We start from the raw sequence: 26,791 nt of genomic DNA, 5'->3' as shown, positions 1-26,791 counted from the left end.
TCAGTTTCTCAGTCTTTTATTTTGTGACCTTCACAGTTTTGAAGAGCGCAAGTCAGATGTTTTGCAGAATGTCCTTCAGTTTGAATTTTTATATTTTCTCATGATTAGATGAAGGTTATGGGTTTAGGGGAAGACTAAAATACAAATGGAGTGCGCTTATCATCACTGAGATGACTTGAAATCAGCCAGCAGCACCTTATTCGTTACTTAGTAGTGCTGTTAACTTAATGATCCAGTTAAAGTGATCCACTGTCTGGAATTTCTCTACTCCAAAGTTACTATTTTTCCTTTCCGATATTCTTTAGAAGCAAGTCCCCAAGTGTGGCTTTAACTCAAAGGTAGAGGAATTAATCTCCACCTCTCTGAAGGAAGGGGATCAAAGAAGTTGTAGGCATATGTTAAAACCACCAGAGTAATTAATAAATATTTCGGGGGAAATAACATTTAAGCTATATAAATGTTCTGCATCTCCTTACAGTTTCCCACACTAACTTGAGCATCTATCAGTGCCTCTTTTGTGCAACATTATTACTATCGTGTTCTCAGGGTGATATTGCATTTCTCTCATTCCTTCTACATTTATTACTTCGAATTGTTCTGTACAGAAAATTAATTCCTTCTCTCTTATTTATATATTTATTTGGTCTTTTTTTTTCAGTATGATCTCATACTGAAATACTGTATTGTATTCTTTGGATAATCATTTAATACCATCATTACTTATTTTGTTTTTCATATTGTTCTAGCTTTGCTGACTGGACACGCTTTTAGGTGGCACCTGTGTCCTATTGATGTGCCCATAATTTTCTTTTTCCTTTGTGTTCTTCTTACTTCCTGACACTGTAGGCTCATCTTGTGTTTGCCCTGCCCTAGCCTTAGAATCAGCCATTTCTTCAAAGAGAAAGAACCATCTTTTTGTTGAAAGGTGGGATTTTGAAACCAAAACTGGGGTCCTAGGAGGGCTGGTTGCTCTGGAATGTCATTGCTTCTAAGCTCTCTCAGTGGACATTGTGTAGTAACCCATGGATACAAGAATCCATCTAAAACGTGAGTTTCCACGGATAGTTCAGACCCTTTCTGGCACCACATGGTTCATGCTAGCCTTACTTTTCTGCTTGTGCATAAATTCTTTAACAGTGAGAATCCTGGCTCATGTTATCTACAATTTATTTACTGTTTTTGTTCAACTTGAGCATGGAAAGCAGTTCCAGAATTGCTAACTCATATCCCTGCAAACAATATACAAATCAGAGTACCATTTTATGTTCAGTTCTTTTACTCTCTAGCTTTAGAGTTTCCAGTCAAAACACAATTTTTAAGTTACTTAGGTCAACTTATTTTCTACTCATCTCCGTCAGTAAAATTTCCTCATATGTTAGTAATACACTTAAATTCATTTGTCACAGTCCACATTCCACTCTAGGATCCCTTGACATCCTGGATGATTTTTTAAATTTTGCATAAGTCCGGTTATCATGGTGTGTTGTTTTTAAGGTTTTGTGGAGTCATGCATCTACTACTATAGTACCGTACGGAACTTCACCATTACCCCTAAATTCCCTTGTGGGGTCCCTTTGTACTCAACCCCTCCTCTCAACCCTTGGCTTCCACGGATCTATTCTCCACCCCTATAGTTTTGCTTTCTCTAGAAGTTCGTCCGAACAGAATTACACAATATGTAGCCTTTTCAGTGGGGCTTCTTTCACTTAGCAAAATGTTTTTAAAATGTATTCATGCTCATCCACAAATCATCAGTTCCTTTTTGTTGCTGAGTAGGGTTCAGTTGTAAGCAATTACTAGTTTGTTTATCTCTTTACCTGTTGACAGATGTCTTAGTTGTTTCCAGTTTTAGTGATTATGAATAAAGTTCCTATAAACATTTGTGTGCACATTTGTGTGAGCACAAGCTTTCAGTTCATCTGGATAAGTACCTAGGATTGGAACTGACTGCTGCTTGTTATGTTATCTCTATATTTAACATTTTGGGGTTGCCAAACTGATTTCCGCAGTGACTGTACCGTTGTACATCCCTTCCAGCAATGAACAGACATTCCTATTGCTCTGCATCTTCTCCAGAATTTGATATTGCTGTTTTTTAAAGCTGTTTTAGTAGGTATTGTAGTAGTATATCTCTGTGGTTTTAATTAACAATTCCCTAATGACTGGTGTTGAGCTTCTTTTCCTGTGCTTAATTGCCATCTATTTTTGTGCGTGTGTCTATTCAGATGTTTTGCCCACTTCCTCTTTTTTCTATTGCTGAGTTTCAGTTCTTTATATATTGTGGATACCAGTCTTTGATTAGGTGTATGATTATCTCCCAGTCTTTGGCTTGTGCTTTCATTTTCTTAATACTATTTTTCATAGAACAAAAGTTTTAAATTTGCATAAAATTTGATTTGATTTTATCTTTTTTTTAATCTTTTTTTTTCTTTATGATTTGTGCTTTTGATCTCATATCCAGAAACTCTTTGCAAAACCTAAGACCACTGCAGATTTCCCTTTGTCTCCTTCTAAGTGTTTAATAGTTTCATATTTTAGACTTAGGTCTCTCAATCCATTTGAAGTTAATTTTTACATGCAGCATGAAGTATTCGTCAAGATTATTTCTATATATGAATATCATTTTTTTCAGCATCAGTTTTTGAAAAGAATATCCTTTATCCACTGATTGCCTTTGCACCTTTGCCAACAATCAGTTGACTATGTTTGTGTTGGTCTATTTCTGGACCTCTTTTCTGTTCCATTGATCTTAAGTGTCTATCCTTTTTACAATCCCACACTGTCTTGATTACTGCAGCTGCGGCTTGGGGTTGATAGTAAGTCTTGAATTTACGTAGTTCAAGTTCACCGATTTTGTTGCTCTTTTTCAATTGTTTTGACTACTCTGGTTCCTTTCATTTTTGGTATAAATGTTAGAATTAGCTATTGATACATATTTTTAAAAGCTTGCTGAGATTTGACTGAGATTGCATTGAATCTATAGATGAAATCGGGGAGAGTTTATTTAAATGATTTTTAAAAATTTCTTTCAGCCATGTTTCATAGTTTTTAGAATATAGCTCCTATACATATTTTGTTAGATTTATACATAAACACCACATTTTAGGTGATATTGTTAATGACATTTTTTTCTTTAAAATCCTAGTTGTTCGTTGCTGATCTGCAGGTACATCATTGACCTTTGTATTTTGAATTTATATCCCACAACTTTGCTTAACTCACCTTTTAATTCTAGAAGATTCTACAGAGACAATCATGTCATCTGCAAAAAGAGAGAATTTCATTTTTTTTTCTTTTGCCAGCTGTTTGTCTTTTGTTTCTTTTCTTTTTTGTTCCTTATTCCTCTGACAAGGACATCCAGTACAATGTTGTATAAGAGTTTTAAGATAGGACAAAATTGCCTTGTCATCTCTTACTATTAAATGTGATGCTTATTGTAGGCTTTTTGTAGATGCCTATTATTAGGCTTAGAAAGGTCTCATCTAATCCTCGGTTATAGTTTTTATCATGAATGTATATTGAATTTTATTTAGTGCTTTTTCCATATGTATTAAGATGATCATATGGTTTTTCTTATTAATTTAAACATATATAAATTATAATGCTTGATTTTCAAATAATGAATCAACTTTGCATTCCTTGGGTGAAATCCACTTGGTTATGCATGATGTATTACTATTTCTTGTATATTGCTGGATTTATTTTGTTAGTATTTCTTAAGAGTTTTGCAAGTATGCTCATAAATGATATTGGTCTTTTTTAAATAATATCTTCATCTGATTTGTGTGTTAGGGTAATAGCAATCTTATGAAATGAGTTATTTTCTCTCCTTTCCAATTTTCAGTTAGAAATTATATGTAAATCATGTTTTATTTCTTCCTTAACTGTTCGGTGGAATTTATCAGTGAAACCATGTGAGCCTGGATCTTTTTTTTTTTTTTTTTGAAGTGTGTGTGTCTATGAATTTGTTATCTTTAATATATGTAGAACTATTAGTATTATCCACTCTGCCCTCAGTTTGTGTCTTTTAAGAGATTCATCCATTTCATTTAAGTTGCTAAATATATTGGTATCAAATAATTTATAATATTCCCTTACAACCTTTTGCTGTCTGTGGGATCTGTCAGTAAGGTTAGCCCCTCTTATTCCTGACAGGATAATTTGTGACTTCTTTCCTTTTGGTCAGCTTTGACTAGAGATTTATCTATTTTATTAATCTTTTCAAAGAAGCAGCTTTTAATTTTACTGATTTTTCTCTCTTATTTTTCTGATTTCGGTTTCATTGTTTTTTGCTCTTTTATCATGTCTCTCTGCTTTTTTGGGAGCATGGTTAGTTAGCTCTCTTTCCCTCTTCTTTCTTAAATAGACGCTTAGGTTTCTATTTTGGCTGTCTCCTCTTTTCTAACATAAGCATTTGATGATTATGTATTTCCTGTTAAATACCACTTTAGTTGTAATCTGTACATTTTGTACGTTCCACTTTCATTTTCATTTAGTTTTAAATATTTTAGACTTTCCCTTGACAATCCCTCTTTGACCCACAAGTTATTTAGAAGTGTGTTTTCAAATTTCCAAGTGTTATTAATTTCTAGTTTGATTCTGTTAGGCATGGTGACATACTTTGTACAATTCCTATGCTTTTAAATTTGTTATTATTGTTTTTTTAATGGCCCAGAGTATGGTTAATGAATGTCCCATTTACACTTGAAAAGAATATATACTGTTCTATTGTCCTATGGATTGTTCTATAAATGTCAATTAGGTCAAGTTGGTTGATAATGTTATTGAAACTCTACATTTTGAAAAAATGACCATTAGAGATTTTATGCATACTGAAAATTAAGAGCCACTTACAGAGAGCTAACACTAATTGAGCTAAAAGTGTAATGGAGCTCAACTTTGGATTAGAGTTCATAGTTTTCTGTTTGTGGAAGCTTAGTACCATTCACCCAGCTGTCCATGCTCGAGGTGTAAGCTTGATAATAACTACCTCCCCAGCACATTACAAGAACAAGTTTATCCATTTTCTTGGCCTCTAGGTCTTCTGTCCATTGGATGGCTTTTGTTACCTTTCTACAAGTATTCTCTCTACCCCTTTCATCTATACCAGCCTTTTTAAAAGTGTATTTTATAAAATACTAGATCCAGGGGCTGCTACTAAGCAAGAGGTGCAGTAGAGAGGACTGTATCAATTGCTTAGTAAACTGCTACATGTTACCCTGTCTTGAAATTCATAATGATAATTAATTTCATCACAGATCTGAGAAGTCTGGAGTCAACATCTATTTTTCTATTTAATCCCCTCACATTCTAACCAAAAATACATGTTACTAACTACCTTTTAAAATTTTTAATATTGGATAATATACAGAAAACACATATTTGAAGGTTGGGCACATTGTGTGTGGTCACTAAAGTTTGTTGCTCTGATTTACAGTCATTGGTGTTCTTGTTGTTTTATTTTTAGATTTATTCCATTGGCTCTGACCTTTAAAAGTTGGGATGAATATGAAGGTGAAAAAAGTCCTGGGAATGCAAACACCAGAGAAGCCACAGAAATTCACCCGAGTTTTATGTCTTTCAGTACATTTTTATTGTAGTGTATTGATTGCAGTTTTCTTGTGGTATATTGCATTCATTTTAAAGACCTTCACCCCCCCCCCCCAGTTTGTCAGCCTAAATCTACCTCCCCACAATTGATATCACTGGTGTTCCTGGGCATCATTAGTCATTTACAAGTGCAGTGCTAAGAAAATCAGGCTGTGCAATGTCATGGAAGGTGCACCAAGTATGAATAACAGCTCAGGACTTAGCATGGCATCTTAAGCCTTCCTCATTCAGCATCACCAAGGGAGTGCTGTGCACTCAGAACTCAAAATTCTCTCCTCCCCAGCTACTCACCCTGGTTCCTTTGGTATGTCTGAGGGAACTTTATTGACACTCTGCTTTCTTTTCTTAAACAGGTGGGCTCTGCATTGCACAGTCTGTGAGAATCCCCCAAGAACGCAAAGACAGAACTATTGACTTTGATAGAATTATCAAACAGCTCCTGGACACCCCCAACTCCAGGGCCGTCGTGATTTTTGCCAACGATGAGGATATAAAGTAAGGATGACTGGTGAAATTCATTAATATGCATGCTGCAACTTTAGGAGACAGAAAGATCAGGATACTGGCAGAGAAAGGGGAAAAGATAGCACAGAAGCAAATCTATAATTACACAGTGGCAAAGTCTGTTCGTGCTTTCTCCCCTACATGAGTAGTTATAGCAAACCATGGGAGCAGCAGTGTGTTGCTGTCATGTCTTCCCCCTCTATTAGCAAAATAAATGTATTCAATTACTTGTAAAAAGAGAAAACCACTAGACCTTTTAAAGATTCTTTTATTAAAAATATAACCAAATGTAACAGACTTTTATCTGAAGAATGGTTCCTCTTAATGTAAAAGGAAAGAAAAAAAAAAAAGTCATATAATTCTGGCTGTATTGCTACCGCTTTAGACCCAGTGTGTTCCAAACCAACCTTGTCTACCAGTATGTCTCTAATTCATTTCTTCCTCTCTTTTCTTACCTCGATCCTCCCTGGAGTCAAAAATTCGACTGGAATCTTGACTCCCCATTTTTCCTCATTCTTTGCATTCTTGGCCAAGCCAGGTAGAGTTAACCTTTGTTTCTAGAAGATAACATGCCCAGAATGTGTTTCTAAGACAGAAACAAATGTGCCTGATTTCTTCTCTGCCCACTACCACCTTGTTCCAGAATATTTATTTATTTAAAATAAACAGTAATTACACCTGCTTAAAAAACTATTTTAAAAAATCTAGGTTATAAAAAAAGTTCCATTCATCCTGCCCTTAGCTAACAAGTTCTCTTTAGATACAATGGCTAATGGCTAGGTTCTTGTATATTCTTCTAGAGACAGTCTGCATTTCTTTGCACAATGATGCATACTGTGTGTACATCTTATTCTCTTCCCTGCTAGCCTTTACTTACTATTTTATCGTGGATATCTATGAATATCAGTACCTATCTCTTCAGTCTTTCCAATAGCTGGGCAGAATTTCATTTTACATGCATGTTGTGATTTATCTAAATGCTCCCTTATTGATTGACATTTGATTACAGACTTTTACAATCATAAATAACACTGTGGTAAACTTTCTTTTACAAAAATCTGTGCACCCAAATATAAATATATAAATACATCATATTAATATAAACATTCTATGCAAGAGTTGGATATATAATATTAATATAACACAATTATATATTAATATGCAATTATATAATTTTATATATTTACCTATGTGTTTTTAACATAAGTCCCCCGAAAAGATGTTTCCAGGACAAGGTGTGTTCTAATATGATTATAGTTTTCCAAAGAGTTTTTACTAGTTTACATATCCACTGATGTGAACAAACTGTATGGAGTTATTTAGTATTTGTCTTAGATAAAATATAATACTTAATTTGAAGTTTACTAAGAGAGAGTTTAAGAGCCCAAGCCATTATTGCATCCTGCTTGGATTACTGCATTTTCCTCATCACGAGGCTCCCAGTTCTGTGTCTCTCCCCTCCACGCGCACCCTAAATGCTGCCCCTGAAACCACTGTGTCACTTTGGGAGGTTGCCCCACTGTTGCCCCTTCTGCTTCCCAACTTCTGAGCCTCAGTTCTCCCATCGGTAAAATGAAAATCCTTCTGAGTTCTTTTTGTAGTTATCCAGCCTCGTCCTACCGTTCTAAACCTATTTCATTCCCTGCTCCTTCACGTTTTGTGTTTCCTCATTCCTGGTCTTTGTGTGCTCTGTCGCACACACCTGGAAGGCTTTTCCTTCCTTACTTTCTCATAATGGTGCCGTCTCTAGTGTGGCTTTCTGAGGGAAGACGTCTCTACACAATGCAGGTTTGGCACATTCTTCATAGTGAATGTCACTGATGTTATTTTACATCACTTGATCCTTTGCTTAGGGTCCACCTTCTCTGCAAGTCCCTAAGCATCTCTGGGGCAGAGCTGATGCCTCATTTAACTTCCTTCTGTATCCTCAGTTCCTATCATGGTGTTCGGTACAAAGTAAATGCTCAAGGAACAGTACTGAATAAATGAATGAGTAAAGTCACTATGCTAATGAACTCTATTTAATAATTTAAATACAAACTTCTCTGTCTGGACTTCACAATGCTTTAAAATGTGTTCCTAATTTAACATTTAGACCCCCACTTCCACTCACCCACTACCACACCCAGAATACATGGCTCTGGTCCCGCACAGTCCTGATTGATCCTCCTCATGGCCTTTATTTGTGGTGTTTTTTTTCTCTCCTTCTCCACTTGTTGAAATTGTCTGTTTTTCAAAGTCTAACTTGAACATGCCCTTCTCCATAAAAAGGTTTCTGGTGACCCCTTAAATGTATTACTTCTCTCCTTAAAAATTCTCCAGTGTTGCTCTTAGGGATTTTTCATCTACACTTTGGGTTATTGTTATTTAAAAGATTTTGTTTTCATAATATTACTCTTGGGTCGTTGTTTTGTTGTTGTTGTTGCTGTTTTGGTGGGTTTTTGTTTTTGTTTTTGACATATCTTATTCATCTCTGTTGATATCTTTCTTAATTGTCTCATAAATGCTTTTCATAAATATTTTATATATTTTCCAGATATGTAATACATTGATAAGTGTGGCTTTTTGTTTATCTCCACATACATTGTACATGTCACATAAAAAATTACCACAAATAGCTCTGATGACTAATTTTTTTTTAGTACTCTTGACTTGTAGGTAATGTGAGGTTTTAATTTAGGATGTAAAAATGCATGCAATCTGCTCAATAAGTATGCTCATTCTTTTGTTTTGGGGTTTGTTTGTGTGCTGAATATTATTGCATACTGTGATTCATAGCAGTGATAGCAGAAATAGTTCTTGAGCACAGTGATAAAATTTAAGTACCTATATAATTTCCTTCTAAAACATGATCTTAAATACACGGATGTCTGAAGAGTACTGTTAACTCACAATGTTATATTATTTATTTTTTTCAGAAGATTTACACTGTAAATGGGAAATTTGAGATTTTTTAAGAACATTAACTTCAAATACTTTGTAAGAGAATGGCAGTGAGAAGACAGTAATGTCTATATTTTAAAGCTAAAATAAATGCAAAGTAAGTCATGGGTACCGATAATTTGGATTTAAGACAAGGGTGAATCCTTTTTCTGGAATACTTTATTCTGATTATAAAAATAATACCTAGCTACTGTATATCTACTGGAAAAGGGAAAAGTTTTTTTTTAATTGTTGCTCTTTATTGCAAGGAGCCATTAAGTTTACTTTGTCTCCTGATTATCTAGAAAAAAATAAAAGTTAAATAATTTCCTATAAAATTTGCAAACCCAATACTCAGAGATAGCATAAAATTCTGGGTTAATGTTTGCCAGCTCTTTCTTCTAAACATACATAGATTTCCCCCAAAACAATCCCCTGCTCTTTATCTCCCACTTTTTGTAATTCACATGTCACTTTTGATGCCATAAGTATCTTTAAATGGTTTAATCTTGTTTATCATTGTCAATAAATCCCACACTTCTCCATTTATATTAAAATGAACATCCGCTTTTTGCATTTATGTAGTTTTGTCTTTTTTCATGTTTTACTTGGCTTTTGGCCACCTTTGCAACTTCTTCAATCTCAGCAGTGTCTTCCAGGTGGAATATTAGGTCAACAATACATTGTGTATTATCGTTATTTTTCCGTGCTCTCAGATGGCCCTATACTCCTGTCTGTATATACACACGTACAAGCAACATCTAGGCAGCTTTTTTTTTATATATGAGTTGTATAATCTCTTGCAGTTTTTTAAATTGATTTTTCTTTTTAACAAGTGCTTGTGGAAATCTTACTCAGTATATTCCGATTGTTTCCTGGTCCATCCCCCCTGTCATTTGTTCAGACAGTTCCCTGCTGCTCTGCACCGAGGCTGTCTGCAGTCATGAACATATGTTTTTGAGAGAGTATTTGATCATTTTCTTTGGACTGATTAGTAGAAATCACATCTCTAGGTCAAGGGTACAAATAATTGATTATTTTTATTAAAATTATAAATGCACATATTAAAAAATTAAAATATGACTGGAAATACTTTGATGCAAACAGCAGAGTCCTGTCCCTTCAGACTTCAGACCTTGGGTGGACTGGTCAGACACCGAAGTTGCCATCCATGAGAGGGTCTCTCTATGTCAGTATATAGAATTCTTTTTCTAGGGTGGTCCAGATTTTTCCAGAAAAGTTATTTTCTACCTCTGGTGACACTCCCTTAGTTTCTAACATTCTGTCAGCAGAAGGGTAGATTTCCTAGAGGGTCTTACCATTTCAATACTTAGCGGTAAATTTAACTTACCTTCCGTCCCTTCACCTTCAACTCACCATCTCCAACTCACAACCTTCTGGTATTTTGATGTTTACAATATCAGAACCTATTCCTTAAAATTTTATTACTAAATTACCATTCCATTTTCTGCCTGGAAGAACAAGAAAGAAACCTAAGGTTTTGCTATTTTATATACAACCTTTCAACTGATTCTCCTTTATTTGGCCCTGTACCTTTGTGGTACTTAGTATCTCCAAGTCTTGAGAAACAAAGAAACCGCTACTCCTGTGGTACAACCCACCAAAGGAGCTTTAGTTGTAGCTTCTTCTGATCGACAATTACCTCTTATCTACTTCTTCTTTCAAAAAAAAAAATGTTTAATAACTTTACTATGAATGATTAGTTTCCTTTTGTTTTATTTGCCTTGTTGCCCTTTTTATTTGTGTACTATTTTTATTTATGAATATGGGCTGTAAAATTTTCAAGTATAACATACATGTTTATTTTAATAATTTAAGACCCTTAATTTAGATCAGCATGTTGCTTTCCAGAAATTATACACACCACCAGCAATGAATGCAAGCACTCATTTCTCCAGCCCCATGCCCAAACTCACAAACCAAACCAAAACAAAACAAATCTCTTGGCCAACATGAGAACCAAATATGATTATCTTTCTTTAATTTATATTTTCCTCCTTTCTAATCTGTATGAATATTTATCTCCAGCTTACTGGTTATTTATATTTCTCCTTTTTTCTTTTGACTTTCAATGTTTCTTGTGTATTTTCCTCAAGCTGCATTGATTATTTTTCTTAGTGGTTTATAAGATCTCTTTATATAAGCAAGATATAAATCCTGAGGCATTCTTTTTTTTTTTTTTTTTTTTGCCATTGATTACTTACTTTTTGAGAACTGGTAACTTGCTTTTCTTCTGCTTCATTACTAGTACATATATGTTCAGCAGCTGCTCCTTATTAATATAACATTTCATGTTCTTTTTCACAGGCAGATCCTTGCAGCAGCCAAGAGAGCTGACCAAGTGGGCCATTTTCTTTGGGTAGGATCAGACAGCTGGGGATCCAAAATCAACCCACTGCACCAGCATGAAGATATTGCAGAAGGAGCCATTACCATTCAGCCCAAGCGAGCAACTGTAGAAGGTATGGGTTTTTTCAGTTGTAAAACACACTAAGAGAGTGATTTGTGCCAGGCAGGATGGTTAAATCATGTGTCTCTTTGAGGGTTTGGTGTTTTTTACATAATTTATGCAGTATAACTTCAAACATGTAGCCATGAAATGCAAATTAAGCCATATAGCCGGTCTGTTCTTTTGTTGATATTCCTCTTTTGAAGAGATCATGTATTTTTATAATAATTAGCATATTTTTTTTCATTATGGCACCAGAGCTTTCCAAGAGAAGAACATTACCATTAATAAGTAAAACAATAACACAACCCAAATGTACTTAAGTGAACTGCATTTTCTGAGAGAATATTTTCCCTTTGCAATTTATCCATTCTATAGCAGGATAACTACAGGGATCCTTTCCCTCTTTACCTTGTGGGGTTTCTTCCAGTGCCCACGATGGCAAAACATACCACTTCTCTTGGGCACTAACACCACCTTGTCTTCATGGGTCTCTTCTTCTTGCTCTCTTTCTCTTTTCCTTTCTCTTTCTCTTTCTCTCACTTTCTCTTTCTTTCTCTTTCTTGTGCCTTCCTAAATCACTGTCCTCTTCTTTTCCTTGCCTTCCTTGCTGCTTCATGATTCTTTAAGAGGAAGAAGAAGGAGAGGGCTTTTATTGGCATCCTTCTGATCTAACAAAAGTTGCTGATTATAATTTACATTTTCCTTTAATTTGAAAAGAAAACTTACTTCTAAAAGAAGATACTGTAAAGAAAAGGAGCTCCTCTGCTGCTGTTCTTCTTTGTGTTTCTTTTCTGATGGGCCAGGTCTCCAAAGATTCCCTAAAACATGCTGGCTTTGCACATTAAAAAAGCCTCTATCCTCTTACTCAAAAGGGGATCAAATATTTGCATTTCTTTCCATTCTGTCTCCACTCCAATATAATTAATTATTCTCCCCAGAAGACTGCATGGTCTGTGGAGACCTTTGTAAACAAGCCAGGTTGTGGTTCTGTCACTGTTGCCTTTCTGTGTTGTCTGGGGGAGATAAAGATCCCATGAGTCACCCATGTGTTCCTTGGGAGTCTTAGAATTCATTTCATTCCGCAGAACGTGTCCTGAGAAGATTGCTTATCTTATAACACAGACCAATGCACTTGCAGATGGGTTGCAGAATTAAATGACAGCATTTTAACCATCTCCACTCCTTTTTACTCAAAATTTTGAGTATCCGCTGTGTGTCTTGCTCTGTTACAAAAGTTGAAAAAACAAGATAAGGACAAAACTCTTAACTTCAAAGCATACAGGACTGAGAGAAGGTGTCAAAAATAGCTAATGACTAGGTCAAATGAGATACTGTGTAAGCGCAGTATGGAATAGATACCACAGGGCACAAAGGAAAGACTGTGGAAGTGTCTCTCCAGTGGTGAGGGTGTGGTTGGGGGATATTCCTGAGAGAAGGTAAAATGATGACTTTGAAGTTCATCCAGCAAACAATGAGAAGAATGTCTTGTTCTCCCAACCTACGGGGCAGGAACAGAAGAGTGAAGGACATACTGGGGTAACAGTAAATAATTTATTCTGCAAAATAGTCTTGCATTATAGTTCCGAAATTCTTTTAGTTCTTTAAAAGTTCCCATGTACAATGCATTGGGAGAACTCCTTTCTCCCCCAGAGTTCCAGTCACTACACCATTGGCCCGATTGGCTCCTTTCTATCCTTTAGGTCTCTGCTGCGATATTAATTTTCCTTGGAGGCTACAAGTGACTATTCCACCCCAGCTAAGTTTGAGTTAGAAGCCCTTTCTATTCCTTCCACAGCGTCCTACATGACCCCTACCATTGTAGCACTTCTTTAGTTGTCTCTGTCTGGAAACATATCTCTTATGCGCCCCCTCCATTGTACCCCCAGCACCTAGAACTTGGCCTGCATATGGCAGATTTTTAAGTGGATGGATGTGGTTGGATGCTGGAATGGATGGAGGAATCACAGACTACCTCAGGTCCTAGCATAAAATATAGTAGAAAAATGGGCCTGAGTTGGATTATGAAGGGTCTTGAAATTGTTCTAAGGAATGTGTTCTTTATTCTGAAAGTTTGGGCAGCATCTGAAAAGTGGATGTGATCAAAGGGGTTAGAAAGTTCACTCAGGTGACTTTATGAAGAGGTGATGAGTAGGAGTTGGGTGAGAGCCAAAGATCCTTTCTTCCTCAGCTGTAGATGCCGCATAGACATGGTTGCCCACATTCCATGGTTACCAACTCCAGTTTCATGATATTTATGGAAATGACTATGTATCTTAAAGTTTTTCATAAATTTTTGAAAAAAAAATTCCTGCTATGTATTTATGTATTTAGGGATGCACAGAGTTTTCTTTCTTTCTTTCTTTCTTGGATACACAGAGTCCTTAAATCAGACACAAACAGCATCCTAAATCTGTAAAAAGAAATTTTATACACACACACACACACACACACACACACACACACACACATATATATATATATATAGAGAGAGAGAGAGGATCCCAAACAACAGAATGAAAGAGAAATATTGTTAGCAATAGAAACATTGGGATGTAATGGAGCAGCAACTCTTTATACAAAACTCTCCATCCTTAACCAGATAGAAATGAGGACTTTTTGGTAGCTGGTGTGTGTGGCTTCTGTCTAACCAATATTGTCTATGTACATTATTACAAAGAACAGCATGGATTTGTTCACCCAGGAGATGAGACATCAAGGCTGTGGCTGTGCATTTACAGTGACACACTCCTGAGGAAGTAAAAAAAGAAATGCATTCACTTGCACTAAGGTTTCTGAACCAAGCTATGAAATATCACAAATGAAACTAATAATCAAGCACATTCTGTATTGGCAAATAAGTTTTCCTCTCCTGTCTATTTTTTTTTTCTTTCTGATGAATGTTCTATATTGATTTCTACTGCCGTGGAACATCCTCCAAATATTTATAACACTGCTATATCCCTGTATCTTTGTGTTTTATAATGCTATATGTACAGATGTAAACAGGAAGAGGCCAAGCAGTAATCAACATGATTCTTTTCTTTAGATTTATATTTTGAACATGTTCAGCAAAGTTCTGCATTTTTGGCTGGTCTCTTCTCTATCTCCATGAATAATTAACAATAAATTGCTTTAGGCCAAATTGCTAGCAAGCACGCGGCCTCTGTGAAAGTAGTGCTCATCTTCTTTTATCTTTTATCTGTATTTATTCTTCATTTATAGAATAAAGGACCTCTGTGTTTGCTAGCCAAGTGTGTTGTTCTTCCCCCTTTCAATTGGGTGATGATAGGAATTGTGCCCAGGAAAGGTCAGCTGTGGCCTCGATGGCTGCCTGGCAGTCAGAGGATATCTGGAGAATGTATCCACAACTCGGCAGCTTTCCTCCAGCTCCTGAGCCAAAACACTTCTGTAATATTTAGTTTCTCTGAATTGTCTGATGAGCCAAGGGATCCCTGGCATATTTCTCTCTTCTGTTGCCCCATTAACTAGGATTCTCTGTCGTCCTCTCCAGCCCCCAACAAGTTCTCAGAGAAAAAAAGAAAAAAAAAAAAAGCCCACATTGCCTTCAACTCTTTGCTCTACAAAGTGCTCTGCTTCTCTGAGAATAGGCGTCCAAAGCATCCTCTAATTATAGTCAACAGGGATCATGGACCAGCGTCTTTTCATCTCAGCCATCATCATTAACATTAGGGAGCTCGCGTAATGAAGGGTGGATTTTCAAAGCTAACTAAAATGGCTCTGACTATTGGTGATACTTTCAAATGGGGCTGCGGAACAGCTTGGTTCCTGAATTAAATCTGCAGTATATGTAGGAGAGACAAAAAGTGCTCTGGACCTGGCATAAAAAAAAAAACTTGGTTATTTCATGCTTTTTTAATTCAAGATTGAAATGAATTCTTTATTTTTCCTAAAGCCAGAGATCAAAGCTATGAAGAGCTGAACTAAAATATTTCTGGCTCCAATTTAGATGTGTCCTACTTTAGCCTTCCTTGAGTACCTGGAACATGCCACACATATCACAAGGTTTTTTTGTTTTTTTTTTTTTAATTTTTTATTTATTTTCAGCGTAACAGTATTCATTGTTTTTTCACCACACCCAGTGCTCCATGCAATCTGTGCCCTCCCTAATACCCACCACCTGGTTCCCCCACCCTCCCACCCCGCCCCTTCAAAACCCTCAGGTTGTTTTTCAGAGTCCATAGTCTCTCATGGTTCACCTCCCCTTCCAATTTCCCTCAACTCCCTTCTCCTCTCCATCTACCCTTGTCCTCTATATTATTTGTTATGCTCCACCAATAAGTGAAACCATATGATACTTGACTTTCTCTGTTTGACTTATTTCACTCAGCATAATCTCTTCCAGTCCTATCCATGTTGCTACAAAAGTTGGGTATTCGTCCTTTCTGATGGAGGCATAATACTCCATAGTGTATATGGACCACATCTTCCTTATCCATTCATCCGTTGAAGGGCATCTTGGTTCTTTCCACAGTTTGGCGACCGTGGCCATTGCTGCTATAAACATTGGGGTACAGATGGCCCTTCTTTTCACTACATCTGTATCTTTGGGGTAAATACCCAGCAGTGCAATTGCAGGGTCATAGGGAAGATCTATTTTTAATTTCCTGAGGAATCTCCACACTGTTCTCCAAAGTGGCTGTACCAGTTTGCATTCCCACCAACAGTGTAAGAGGGTTCCCCTTTCTCCACATCCTCTCCAACACACGTTGTTTCCTGTCTTGCTAATTTTGGCCATTCTAACTGGTGTAAGGTGGTATCTCAATGTGGTTTTGATTTGAATCTCCCTGATGGCTAGTGATGATGAACATTTTTTCATGTGTCTGGTAGCCATTTGTATGTCTTCCTTGGAGAAGTGTCTGTTCATATCTTCTGCCCATTTTTTAATATGATTATCTGTTTTGTGTGTGTTGAGTTTGAGGAGTTCTTTATAGATCCTGGATATCAACCTTTTATCTGTACTGTCATTTGCAAATATCTTCTCCCATTCCGTGGGTTGCCTCTTTGTTTTGATGACTGTTTCTTTTGCTGTGCAGAAGCTTTTTATCTTGATGAAGTCCCAGAAGTTCATCTTTGCCTTTGTTTCCTTCGCCTTTGGAGACATATCTTGAAAGAAGTTGCTGTGGCTGATATCAAAGAGGTTACTCCCTATGTTCTCCTCGAGGATTCTGATGGATTCCTGTCTCACGTTGAGGTCTTTTATCCATTTCGAGTTTATCTTTGTGTACGGTGTAAGAGAATGGTCAAGTTTCATTTTTCTACATATAGCTGTCCAGTTTTCCCAGCACCATTTATTGAAGAGACTGTCTTTTTTCCACTGGATATTTTTTCCTGTTTTGTCAAAGATTATTTGACCATAGAGTTGAGGGTCCATATCTGGGCTCTCTACTCTGTTCCACTGGTCCATGTGTCTGTTTTTATGCCAGTACCATGCTGTCTTGGTGATCACAGGTTTGTAGTAAAGCTTGAAATCAGGTAACGTGATGCCACCAGTTTTATTTTTGTTTTTCAACATTTCCTTAGCAATTCGGGGTCTCTTCTGATTCCATACAAATTTTAGTATTATTTGCTCCAGCTCTTTGAAAAATACTGGTGGAATTTTGATTGGAATGGCATTAAAATATAGATTGCTCTGGGCAGTATAGACATTTTAACGATGTTTATTCTTCCCATCCAAGAGCATGGAATGGTCTTCCATCTTTTTGTGTCTTCTTCAATTTCTTTTAGGAGTGTTCTGTAGTTCCTCGAGTACAGATCTTTAACCTCTTTGGTTAGGTTTATTCCGAGGTATCTTATGGTTTTTGGTGCTATAGTAAATGGAATCGATTCTCTAATTTGCCTTTCTGTATTTTCATTGTTAGTGTATAAGAAAGCCACTGATTTCTGGACATTGACTTTGTATCCTGCTACATTACTGAATTGCTGTATGAGTTCTAGTAGTTTGGAGGTGGAGTCTTTCGGTTTTCCATATAAAGAATCATGTCATCTGCGAAGAGAGAGAGTTTGACTTCTTCCTTGCCAATCTGGATACCTTTTATTTCTCTTTGTTGTCTGATTGCTGTTGCTAGGACTTCTAATACTATGTTGAACAAGAGTGGTGAGAGTGGGCATCCTTGTCGTGTTCCTGATCTCAATGGGAAGGCTGCAAGCTTTTTCCCATTGAGGATGATATTTGCTGTGGGTTTTTCATAGATAGATTTGATGAAGTTCAGGAATGTTCCCTCTATCCCTATACTTTGAAGCGTTTTAATCAGGAACGGATGCTGGATTTTGTCAAAAGCTTTTTCTGCATCAATGGAGAGGATCATGTGGTTCTTCTCTCTTCTCTTATTGATTTGTTCTATCACATTGATTGATTTGCGAATGTTGAACCATCCTTGTAACCCAGGGATGAATCCTACCTGGTCATGGTGGATAATCTTTTTAATGTGCTGTTGGATCCTGTTTGCTAGGATCTTGTTGAGAATCTTAGCATCCATATTCATCAGTGATATTGGTCTGAAATTCTCCTTTTTGGTAGGGTCTTTGCCTGGTTTGGGGATCAGGGTAATGCTGGCTTCATAAAAAGAGTCTGGAAGTTTTCCTTCTGCTTCAATTTTTTGAAACAGCTTCAGGAGAATAGGTATTATTTCTTCTTTGAAAGTTTGATAGAATTCCCCAGGGAATCCGTCAGGTCCTGGGCTCTTGATTTTTGGGAGGTTTTTGATCACTGCTTCAATCTCGTTACTAGATATCGGTCTATTCAGGTTGTCAATTTCTTCCTGGTTCAATTTTGGGAGTTTATAGTTTTCCAGGAATGCATCCATTTCATCTAGGTTGCTTAGCTTATTGGCATATAACTGTTGATAATAGCTTCTGATGATTGTTTCTACTTCCTTGGTGTTAGTTGTGATCTCTCCCTTTTCATTCATAATTTTATTAATTTGGGTTTTCTCTCTTTCTTTTGGATTAGTGTGGCCAATGGTTTATCGATCTTATTGATTCTTTCAAAAAACCAGCTTCTAGTTTCGTTGATACGTTCTACTGTATCTCTGGTTTCTACCTCGTTGATCTCTGCTCTAATCTTGATTATTTCCCTTCTTACGTGTGGAGTTGGTTTGATTTGTTGTTGATTCTCCAGTTCTTTAAGGTGTAGAGACAGCTGGTGTATTCTGGATTTTTCAATTTTTTTGAGGGAGGCTTGGATGGCTATGAATTTCCCCCTTAGGACCGCCTTTGCTGTATCCCATAGGTTTTGGAGTGAAGTGTCTTCGTTCTCATTGGTTTCCATAAATTGTTTAAGTTCTTCTTTGATCTCCTGGTTGATCCAAGCATTCTTAAGCAAGGTGGTCTTTAGCTTCCAGGTATTTGAGTTCCTTCTGAACTTTTCCTTGTGATTGAGCTCCAGTTTCAAAGCATTGTGATCTGAGAATATGCAGGGAATCATCTCAGTCTTTTGGTATCGGTTGAGCCCTGATTTGTGACCCAGTATGTGGTCTATTCTGGAGAAGGTTCCATGTGCACTTGAGAAGAATGAGTATTCTGTTGTTTTAGGGTGGAATGTTCTGTATATATCTATGAGGTCCATCTGGTCCAATGTGTCATTCAATGCTCTTATTTCTTTATTGATTTTCTGCTTCGATGATCTGTCTATTTCTGAGAGAGGCGTGTTAAGATCTCCTACTATTAATGTATTCATATCAATATGACTCTTTATCTTGATTAATAGTTTTCTTATGTAATTGGCTGCTCCCATATTGGGGGCATAGATATTTACAATTGTTAGATCATCTTGGTGGATAGTCCCTTTAAGAATGATGTAGTGTCCTTCTGTATCCCTGACTACCATCTTTAGTTTAAAATCTAATTTATCTGATATGAGAATCGCTACCCCGGCCTTCTTTTGAGGCCCATTGGTGTGAAAGATGCTTCTCCATCCCTTCACTTTCAGTCTGGGTGTATCTTTAGGTTCAAAATGGGTCTCTTGTAGACAACATATGGATGGGTCCTGTCGTTTTATCCAATCTGCAACCCTCTGTCGTTTTATGGGTGCATTTAGGCCATTCACATTGAGAGTGATTATTGAGAGATACGTTTTTATTGACATTGTGTTATCTTTGAAGTCTTTCTTTCTGTCGATTGTCTCTATATTTCTGTTCAATGCTATTCTTAGGATTTTTCCTCTTTTATAGAACCCCCCTTAATATTTCCTGCAGTGTCGGCTTGGTGGTTGCATAGTCTTTCAAGCCTTGCCGGTCTTGGAAACTCTTTATCTCTCCATCCATTTTGAATGTCAGTCTTGCTGGATAAAGTATTCTTGGCTGCATGTTCTTCTCATTTAGTGCCCTGAATATATCTTGCCAGCCCTTTCTGGCTTGCCAGGTCTCTGTGGACAGGTCTGACGTTATTCTGATGGGCTTTCCTCTGTATGTAAGGAGCTTCTTTGTCCTAGCGGCTTTCAAGAGATTGTATCTACAATTATGATTCCTCAATTTTACTATGAGGTGCCTGGATGTTTTTTTTGAATTTATAATCTTGGGGGGGGACCTTTCTACTTCTAGTACATGAACACTTGTTCCATTCGCAAGATTGGGAAAATTTTCTTTCTTTTTTTTTTTTTTTTTAAAGATTTTATTTATTTATTTCACAGAGAGAGAGAGATCACAAGTAGGCAGAGAAGCAGGCAGAGAGAGGGGGAAGGAGGCTCCCTGCTGAGCAGAGAGCCAGACGCGGGGCTTGATCCCAGGACCCTGAGATCATGACCTGAGCCGAAGGCAAAGGCTTAAACCACTGAGCCACCCAGGCACCCCAAGATTGGGAAAATTTTCATGAAAAACTTGTTCCACTATATCTTCTAGACTTCTTTCTTTCTCCTCCCCTTCAGGGATTCCAATAATTCTGACGTTGGAACGTTTCATGGCATCATTTATTTCCCTGATTCTGTTTTCGTGGCTTCTAAGCTGTTTGTTCCAGGCTTCCTCCTGATCCTTTCTCTCTATTTGTTTGTCCTCCAGATCACTAATTCTATCTTCTGTCTCAGTTACCCTAGCTTTTAGAGAATTTAGATTAGATTGGAACTCATTGAGAGCGTTGTGAACCTCATCCCTGGTGGTCTTCAGCTCTGCCCTAACATTATGAACCTCCTCTCTGGTCGCTTTCAATTCTGCCCTAATCAATTCTGTTTGGTCATCCATGGCTTTCTCCAACCTAGCTATTGCCTGGATAATTGTTAGCCTGAATTCTCTTTCTGACATATTGTCTATGTTGATAGCCGTTAGCTCTGTTGCAGAAGGCCCATCCTCTGTATTTTTCTTCTGTTGGGGATTCCTCCTCCTAGTCATTTTGGTGAGAGATGACTGGACAGATGTAGGTGGATGTATTGACCGTGGTGCAGTCAAGGTGCACCCTGGAACGCTTCTGAGCACTCAGGATTCCCCACCCAAATGAGAGAAAAAAGAAAAGAAAAAGAAAAAAGAGGGAGAGAGAGAGACAGGAAAAAAAGGGAAGATAAAAGTGAAGGTTCAGCCCAAATGGGCCCCAGGGTAAGGTTTATGACGTATACAAACAAAAACAGACAAACAAAAAGACTGATAAAAGTATATGACGAGAGAAAATATATATATATATATAAGCAAAAAAAAGGAGGAGCCTCGTCAAGAAGAACCCCAAGTATAAGATTTATATACTATCAGGACAAACATAAATACACAGAGACACTGGCAGAAGAAAAAGATGGGAGCATGGTTATAGATTCTCGGTGTGGGTGAGGAAGGTTATTTTGATTCTTCCTGGATGTATCTTGATATCTTTGTTAAAGGACTCAACTTTCCTAAGAAAAAGGGGGATTAAAAATTGGTTCACCTATAGGGGTAGCATTGCTTGGAGAAAGGGGATTACCTTGAAGTTTAACTCTATATGAATATTAGAAAATAAAAATAAAAAAGGAATAAACTGGACTAAACTAAATTAAAATTTTTTTTAAAAATTAAGAAAATAGAAAAGCAAAAGAAAAACACATGTGTATGTATCAAAAAATTCAGGTTAGAAGTTTATCATGGAATTTGATGTACTGGACATCTCACTGTGATGGTAAATAGGTTAAAAAATTATCTATATAAAAAAAGAAAAAAAATGAACCAGAATAGTGGGAAAGAATTAAAAATAAAAGTTGTATCTATGAAGTAGTGGTGGTTGTTCTCTTGTAGTCTTTTTTTTTTTTTTTTCCTGATTTGTTTTCTGGGGGAGGGGGCTGCCACGTGGGTTTTCAGTCAATGATGTTCCCTGAGTTAAGTCCTCCCGACCCCCTCAAGGGGGTGGGCTCTGAGAAAAACGTTTTTTTTCAGGTTTTTGTTCTCTGGAGGTTTTTATGTTTGTTCACTTCTTTTCTCTCGCCTTGACAGCTTTTGATGGTTTTTGGAGGTTTAGAGGAAAGAAAACTGCACCCCAACCTCCCTCTCAGAGAGAAGCCTCAGTCTGCTCCCCTGCAGGTGCTGCAGCCGCTGGGCCGCTGGCAGAGCAGGTTCTGAGTCACGGTCCCTGGGGACGCAGGATCTCCTGCTTGTATGCAAAACCAAGGCAGCTGTGGCTGTCTGGGCAGCTCCAGACCGCCAGAGAGGTTCCAAGCAGCAATCGCACACTGAGATTTTCCCGCTGGCTGGGGCTAAGAGCTCAGGTCTTGCGCGCACCTCTCCCAGGGGATGGTTTGGGGCGCGGCGCCTCCAGCTCTATGGGCTCTATCGCCGCGTGGGTCTATCGCCGCGTGGGTCCCAGAACACCAGGCTGGGCGTGCACCTCTCTCAGGGGAGGTTGAGGCACGCAGGCATCTCCAGTAAGGTGCGCGTTCTGCCGTCTGGTGTGGCTCCCAGCCCCTCACGGGAGCCGGACTCCACCCGTTCTCGGGCGCACTGGCGGCTCCGGGACAAAGACCAGGTTTCTCCGCCGCACTCTCCGGCTCAGCGCCAGGGGATGCTGCCCTGGGTCTGGGGACTTAAGCCCCTATCCCTATCCGCCCCGATTCCCACAATTTCCCCGCTCGAGTCTTTGCTCTTTTGAGTGCTTTCAACAAGACTCCAAGTTAATGCTGGTCCCCAGATGCCGGGCACTCTCGTATTGGGGTATTATTTTCCAGTCGGTCGCCTCTGGTGGCTCCCTCCCCCTTTTGTTTATCTTCCGATATCAGTCCGACGTTCCCACTCCACTTTACCTGCCCACTGGCGTCTTCTGGCCCCCGTAGAGATCCAGACGTGTATAATTCTGATCTCAGGCTGATTTCATGGGTGATCGGAGTTCTTTGGTAGGTAATCAGCTCACTTTAGGGTGCAGGTTGAAAAGGCGCCTCCTCCTACTTCCCCGCCATCTTGTCTCCCCTTCTATCACAAGGTTTTGTTAGGGGAATGGGAGAAAACGACAGGAAAGAAAGCATTGCCTTAAATCACAGGGCTATTTCTGAGTAACACATCTGCTTTTTAGAGCGATCACCTGTGTAATAAGAAAGAAGGAAGAGGATTGCCTGTTTGGTGTCATGGCAATTTCTTTATTGAATCTTTTACAAATAGTTTATAAACTCTAGCAGGGCATCAGGGACCAACCTAAACAGTGAGATATAGCAAGTGACAGTCTAGACCAGGTCCCTGCTCTCATGGAGGCGCCTACTTAATTTAGAGATGATAGGTGATGATGAAGAAAAATATAAATAAGAAAATATCATATAAGATCAATTTCCGTATTTTTTCCACAAAAGACCAGCCTGTAAATTATGGAGATACAAAGGAAGAAGAGAGACCAGGACACAATACAGGTCAAAACAAAGATCAGGAGGATGTTGGTGCAGGCCAGTGGCTTGAGCCTCTCTAACCTACTCTAGATTCCTGGCTCATATTCATATCAGATTCTTTCACTGGTTAAAACACACCAAGGTTTCCCATTTCCCTATTTCTCACTGATCTGGAAAATAATTTTTTCTTCATGATAGATCAAATCATTAATCTTTTCAAAAGACTACCTAATTTTTCCAGCGCTGCTCTACCCTGCAAAAACCAAGCTCATTGCTCTCCAAGTCCAAAATGTGTCACATACGCCCTTTACAGCAAGCACCAGACATAACCATGCTCACTGTAACACTGTAACATCTAAAATCTGAAGCTCAAGGGCAGTGCCTACAGCCCATGGGTTCCCTGAGGTTAGCCATATTTGCTTCTACTTCCTTAGCATTTACTGGAGGATCTGAGACATAGTAAATTTTTAAAAAGCTAAATTTGTCTTTTTGTCTCTTCTATCTCAAACTATCTGTAACACCTGAATATGCAAACAACTGTGTTTTTATGGGAATTTAAAATTTTCTCAGGATGGGGTAAGATATGTCCAAAATGGTTTCTCTTCGACTTTGTATTCTAAGACATTTAGTAGAAAGACCATGTTCAGGAATTCCCAGGGTCTCATTCAGGATTGCTCCAGGAATTTTAAAGTGGGTCTGCACACTTTCTCTTTTGCTTGCCTTTGGAGCACCTCTTGCCTTCTTGGTCTTCTTGCCTTTGTTTTCCAAGGCTGAAGAGACTTTCTGGGTAGGATCAGCACCATGGCTCAATTAGGTGACTTGTTAGGGTGTTCTGAATACAGAAGGGAAGCCTCAGCTCTGACTTCTCAGAAAGTAGGAAGCACAGATAAGGCTGCCTCTGTTTGTGTTAGACCTTCCAGTGGGAAGTTCTTTTCCAGACCGTACTGTTTCTACTAATAGAACAAGCTGAAAAGGCTGGCAGGTCACAGGGGTGAGAATAGGTGTATGAAGAAAAATACCATCTTATTTTTCATCTTGTGTTGTTTAAACTAGAGATTGTTGGCCTTAAGCAAGTGGTAAGAAATGTAAACAGAGACACCTAAATAACTATGGAGAGCTTAGAGCAATTCGCTTTATGTGTACAAAGGCCCAGGTTTTGAGCCATGCTGTCTCCCATCTCCTAGGATAGATGCTTTCCTAGCGGGCTTCACTTAACTGGCCACCCATCATTTCCTAGCCAGTGAATATGGAAATCAACAAGAAAATATCCATTCTGTTTGCCTGATATGCTGTCTCATGCCCCCAGAACCCTGAACACTCATAGTTAATAGTCGGATCTCTAGTATGTCTCACTAATGAATTCTTGGCTACAAAGAACTAGTGAGTTTTGATTCCAAACATATTTACTGCAGAGATATGTATTACCATAATTATTTCATGTAATAAAAATTGTATAAACCAGTGAAATAAGTGCAAAGAGAGTAAAAGAGAGAGCTGCTGTTTCAAAAAAGACACATTTGAATTCTTTGGAAAGATTGGTAAGTTTGTCACTGTTAGTTGTGGGCTAAATATGGTGGGGATTTTGGAGGGAAATCATAAACACTAGAAACATACTGCACTTAATTACTGTGCAATTAATTTTAGGATTTTATTTCATTTCCCAAAGATCACAATACGGGGGCACCTGGGAGGCTCAGTTGGTTAAGCATCTGCCTCCAGCTCAAGTCATCATCCCAGGGTCCTGGGACTGAGTCCCACATTGAGCTCCTTGCTCATCAGGGAGTTTGCTTCTCTCTCCCCCTCTGCCAGCCATTCCCCCTGCTTGTGCTCTCTCTCTGTCAAAATAAATAAATAAAATCTTTAAAAAAAAAAATAAAGACCACAATACTGAATTTTATTACAGTTGATTTTTTTTTCAAGATTATGACAGGGAAGCCAACTACACAAAAAATATCTTGATCCCACATTAGAAAATTGACTAGTGAGTCTGTGTGTGTGTGTGTGTGTGTGTGTGCATGACCAGATGGATTTTGAGTTAAAGCATTTAATATATTTATGTATTTTTAGTGATTCATTACCAAGATAGAGATTTTTTATTAACTGACCAATCTTGCATCCCAATTATATTTAATGATAAAGTTTCCAATATACTTTAATTTGGGTTTTTCCCTCTCTTGGTCTTAAGTTTTTCACCTATAAATGAAACTATACCACCCCAAAGTTTCCTTCTAGGAGGAACATTGTGGGAATGATTGTCTATTAAATTTTTGCCTACCCTGCATCCATTCTCTCTTCTCACTACAGCCCCCCCCCCATTCTCACCTGGGGAACCCCACACTCTTCTGTCAGCACATGTGACTTAAGTGACACTGACCTAACCCTTGGGCTCTGTGATAGGGCATGGAATTCAAATCACACCCCTGGCTCCAAATCTGGATCAGGATTTCTCATCTTTATAAACTATGGAACTCTGTTAATTATGTAAGATCCTTCAGAATGGGTTTCTGTAACATACATTTCAAATGACTTAACAAAAATGATCATTTATTAGGACAGCCTTCTGCTAGGCCTTTTGTTAGATGTTGTATCTGCTCTTAGTTACATCCTTTCCAAGTGTTCTTTACCTCACCTGGATGTCCCTGTCTTTTCTCCCCTTCTTTATCCCTCTCCTGTGAAATTTGTACATTCTTCTGTTAAGAGACCATTGGTCTCATCAACCCCATGATGTTTCCCTTCCCTTGTTGCCTCAGCCTTATTCCTAATCTCATCCTCTCAGGCATGCAGTGGCTTTTCTGCTTGTGAAGCATCTTCACACATAATCAGTTATTTTCTGTATATATCTGGAGAATGCTAACTGGAATCTAAGTGTGGCTTCAGCTATTTCCAGGAAATACAGATGAACTATCAGATCACTCTCCAGAAATCTGTTTCAGAATTCAGGACACCGTTGAGAGAGAAACCCTTCTAAAGGAAGAATGACAAAATGAGTCTGATCCAGGAAGAAGGTCTTAGTTGTCAGGAGAAAGAGACAAATTTCCTCTTCCCAGGACGGAACTCATTGAATTTATACATGATTTCCATAGGGAACAGGCAGACTATGCAGAAAGTAGATCTCCTGCTGTGGTAACAAATAAACTCTCAAAGACTAAGACAACAAACAAATATTGCTCACCCATGTGAAATCTGCTCTGACTTTAGGAGACATTCCAGGGCAGCTGGCCTCAATGTACTTGTTCAGCCTTCTAGGCTGTTTCTGTCTTCTGGCACATCCATGTCAACACGTTCTGTGCAGTATTGCCAAAAAGAGAGTGGCACATTCACAAACTATGCTTAAATGCTTTTAGTTTGCAAGGGATACGCATTATTCCTACTTCAATTTCCTTAGCCAAAGCAAGTTTTCTCTTCAAGGGAAATCCTGCACAGAACTTAAAGAAAGCTGAATATTGCTGAAACCAACTTGTGTCTATCTCGAATTCCATTTGACTAAAAACTGTCAACTATTAGGATACTCG

General features: G+C 38.1%; 1 protein-coding gene across 2 annotated transcripts in view; it reads left to right on the top strand.

The window, feature by feature from the left end:
- The window catches only part of GRM7 (glutamate metabotropic receptor 7), a gene marked incomplete at both ends in the record, with an annotated part of 875,705 nt that overhangs the window by 427,131 nt on the left and 421,783 nt on the right, over positions 1 to 26,791 (top strand). For both annotated transcript variants that reach the window (XM_080824214.1, XM_080824213.1), the window contains 2 exons: positions 5,964 to 6,105; positions 11,365 to 11,519. In XM_080824214.1, coding sequence (XP_080680340.1) covers positions 5,964 to 6,105; positions 11,365 to 11,519 — 297 coding nt within the window. The remainder of the gene's footprint in view (positions 1 to 5,963; positions 6,106 to 11,364; positions 11,520 to 26,791) is intronic.

The sequence above is a fragment of the Martes martes genome, assembly GCF_963455335.1.
Source record: "Martes martes genome assembly, chromosome: 1".
Classification (NCBI taxonomy): Eukaryota; Metazoa; Chordata; class Mammalia; order Carnivora; family Mustelidae; genus Martes; species Martes martes.
Note: the sequence above shows the minus strand (reverse complement) of the source record. Positions and strands in the feature narration are given on the sequence as shown.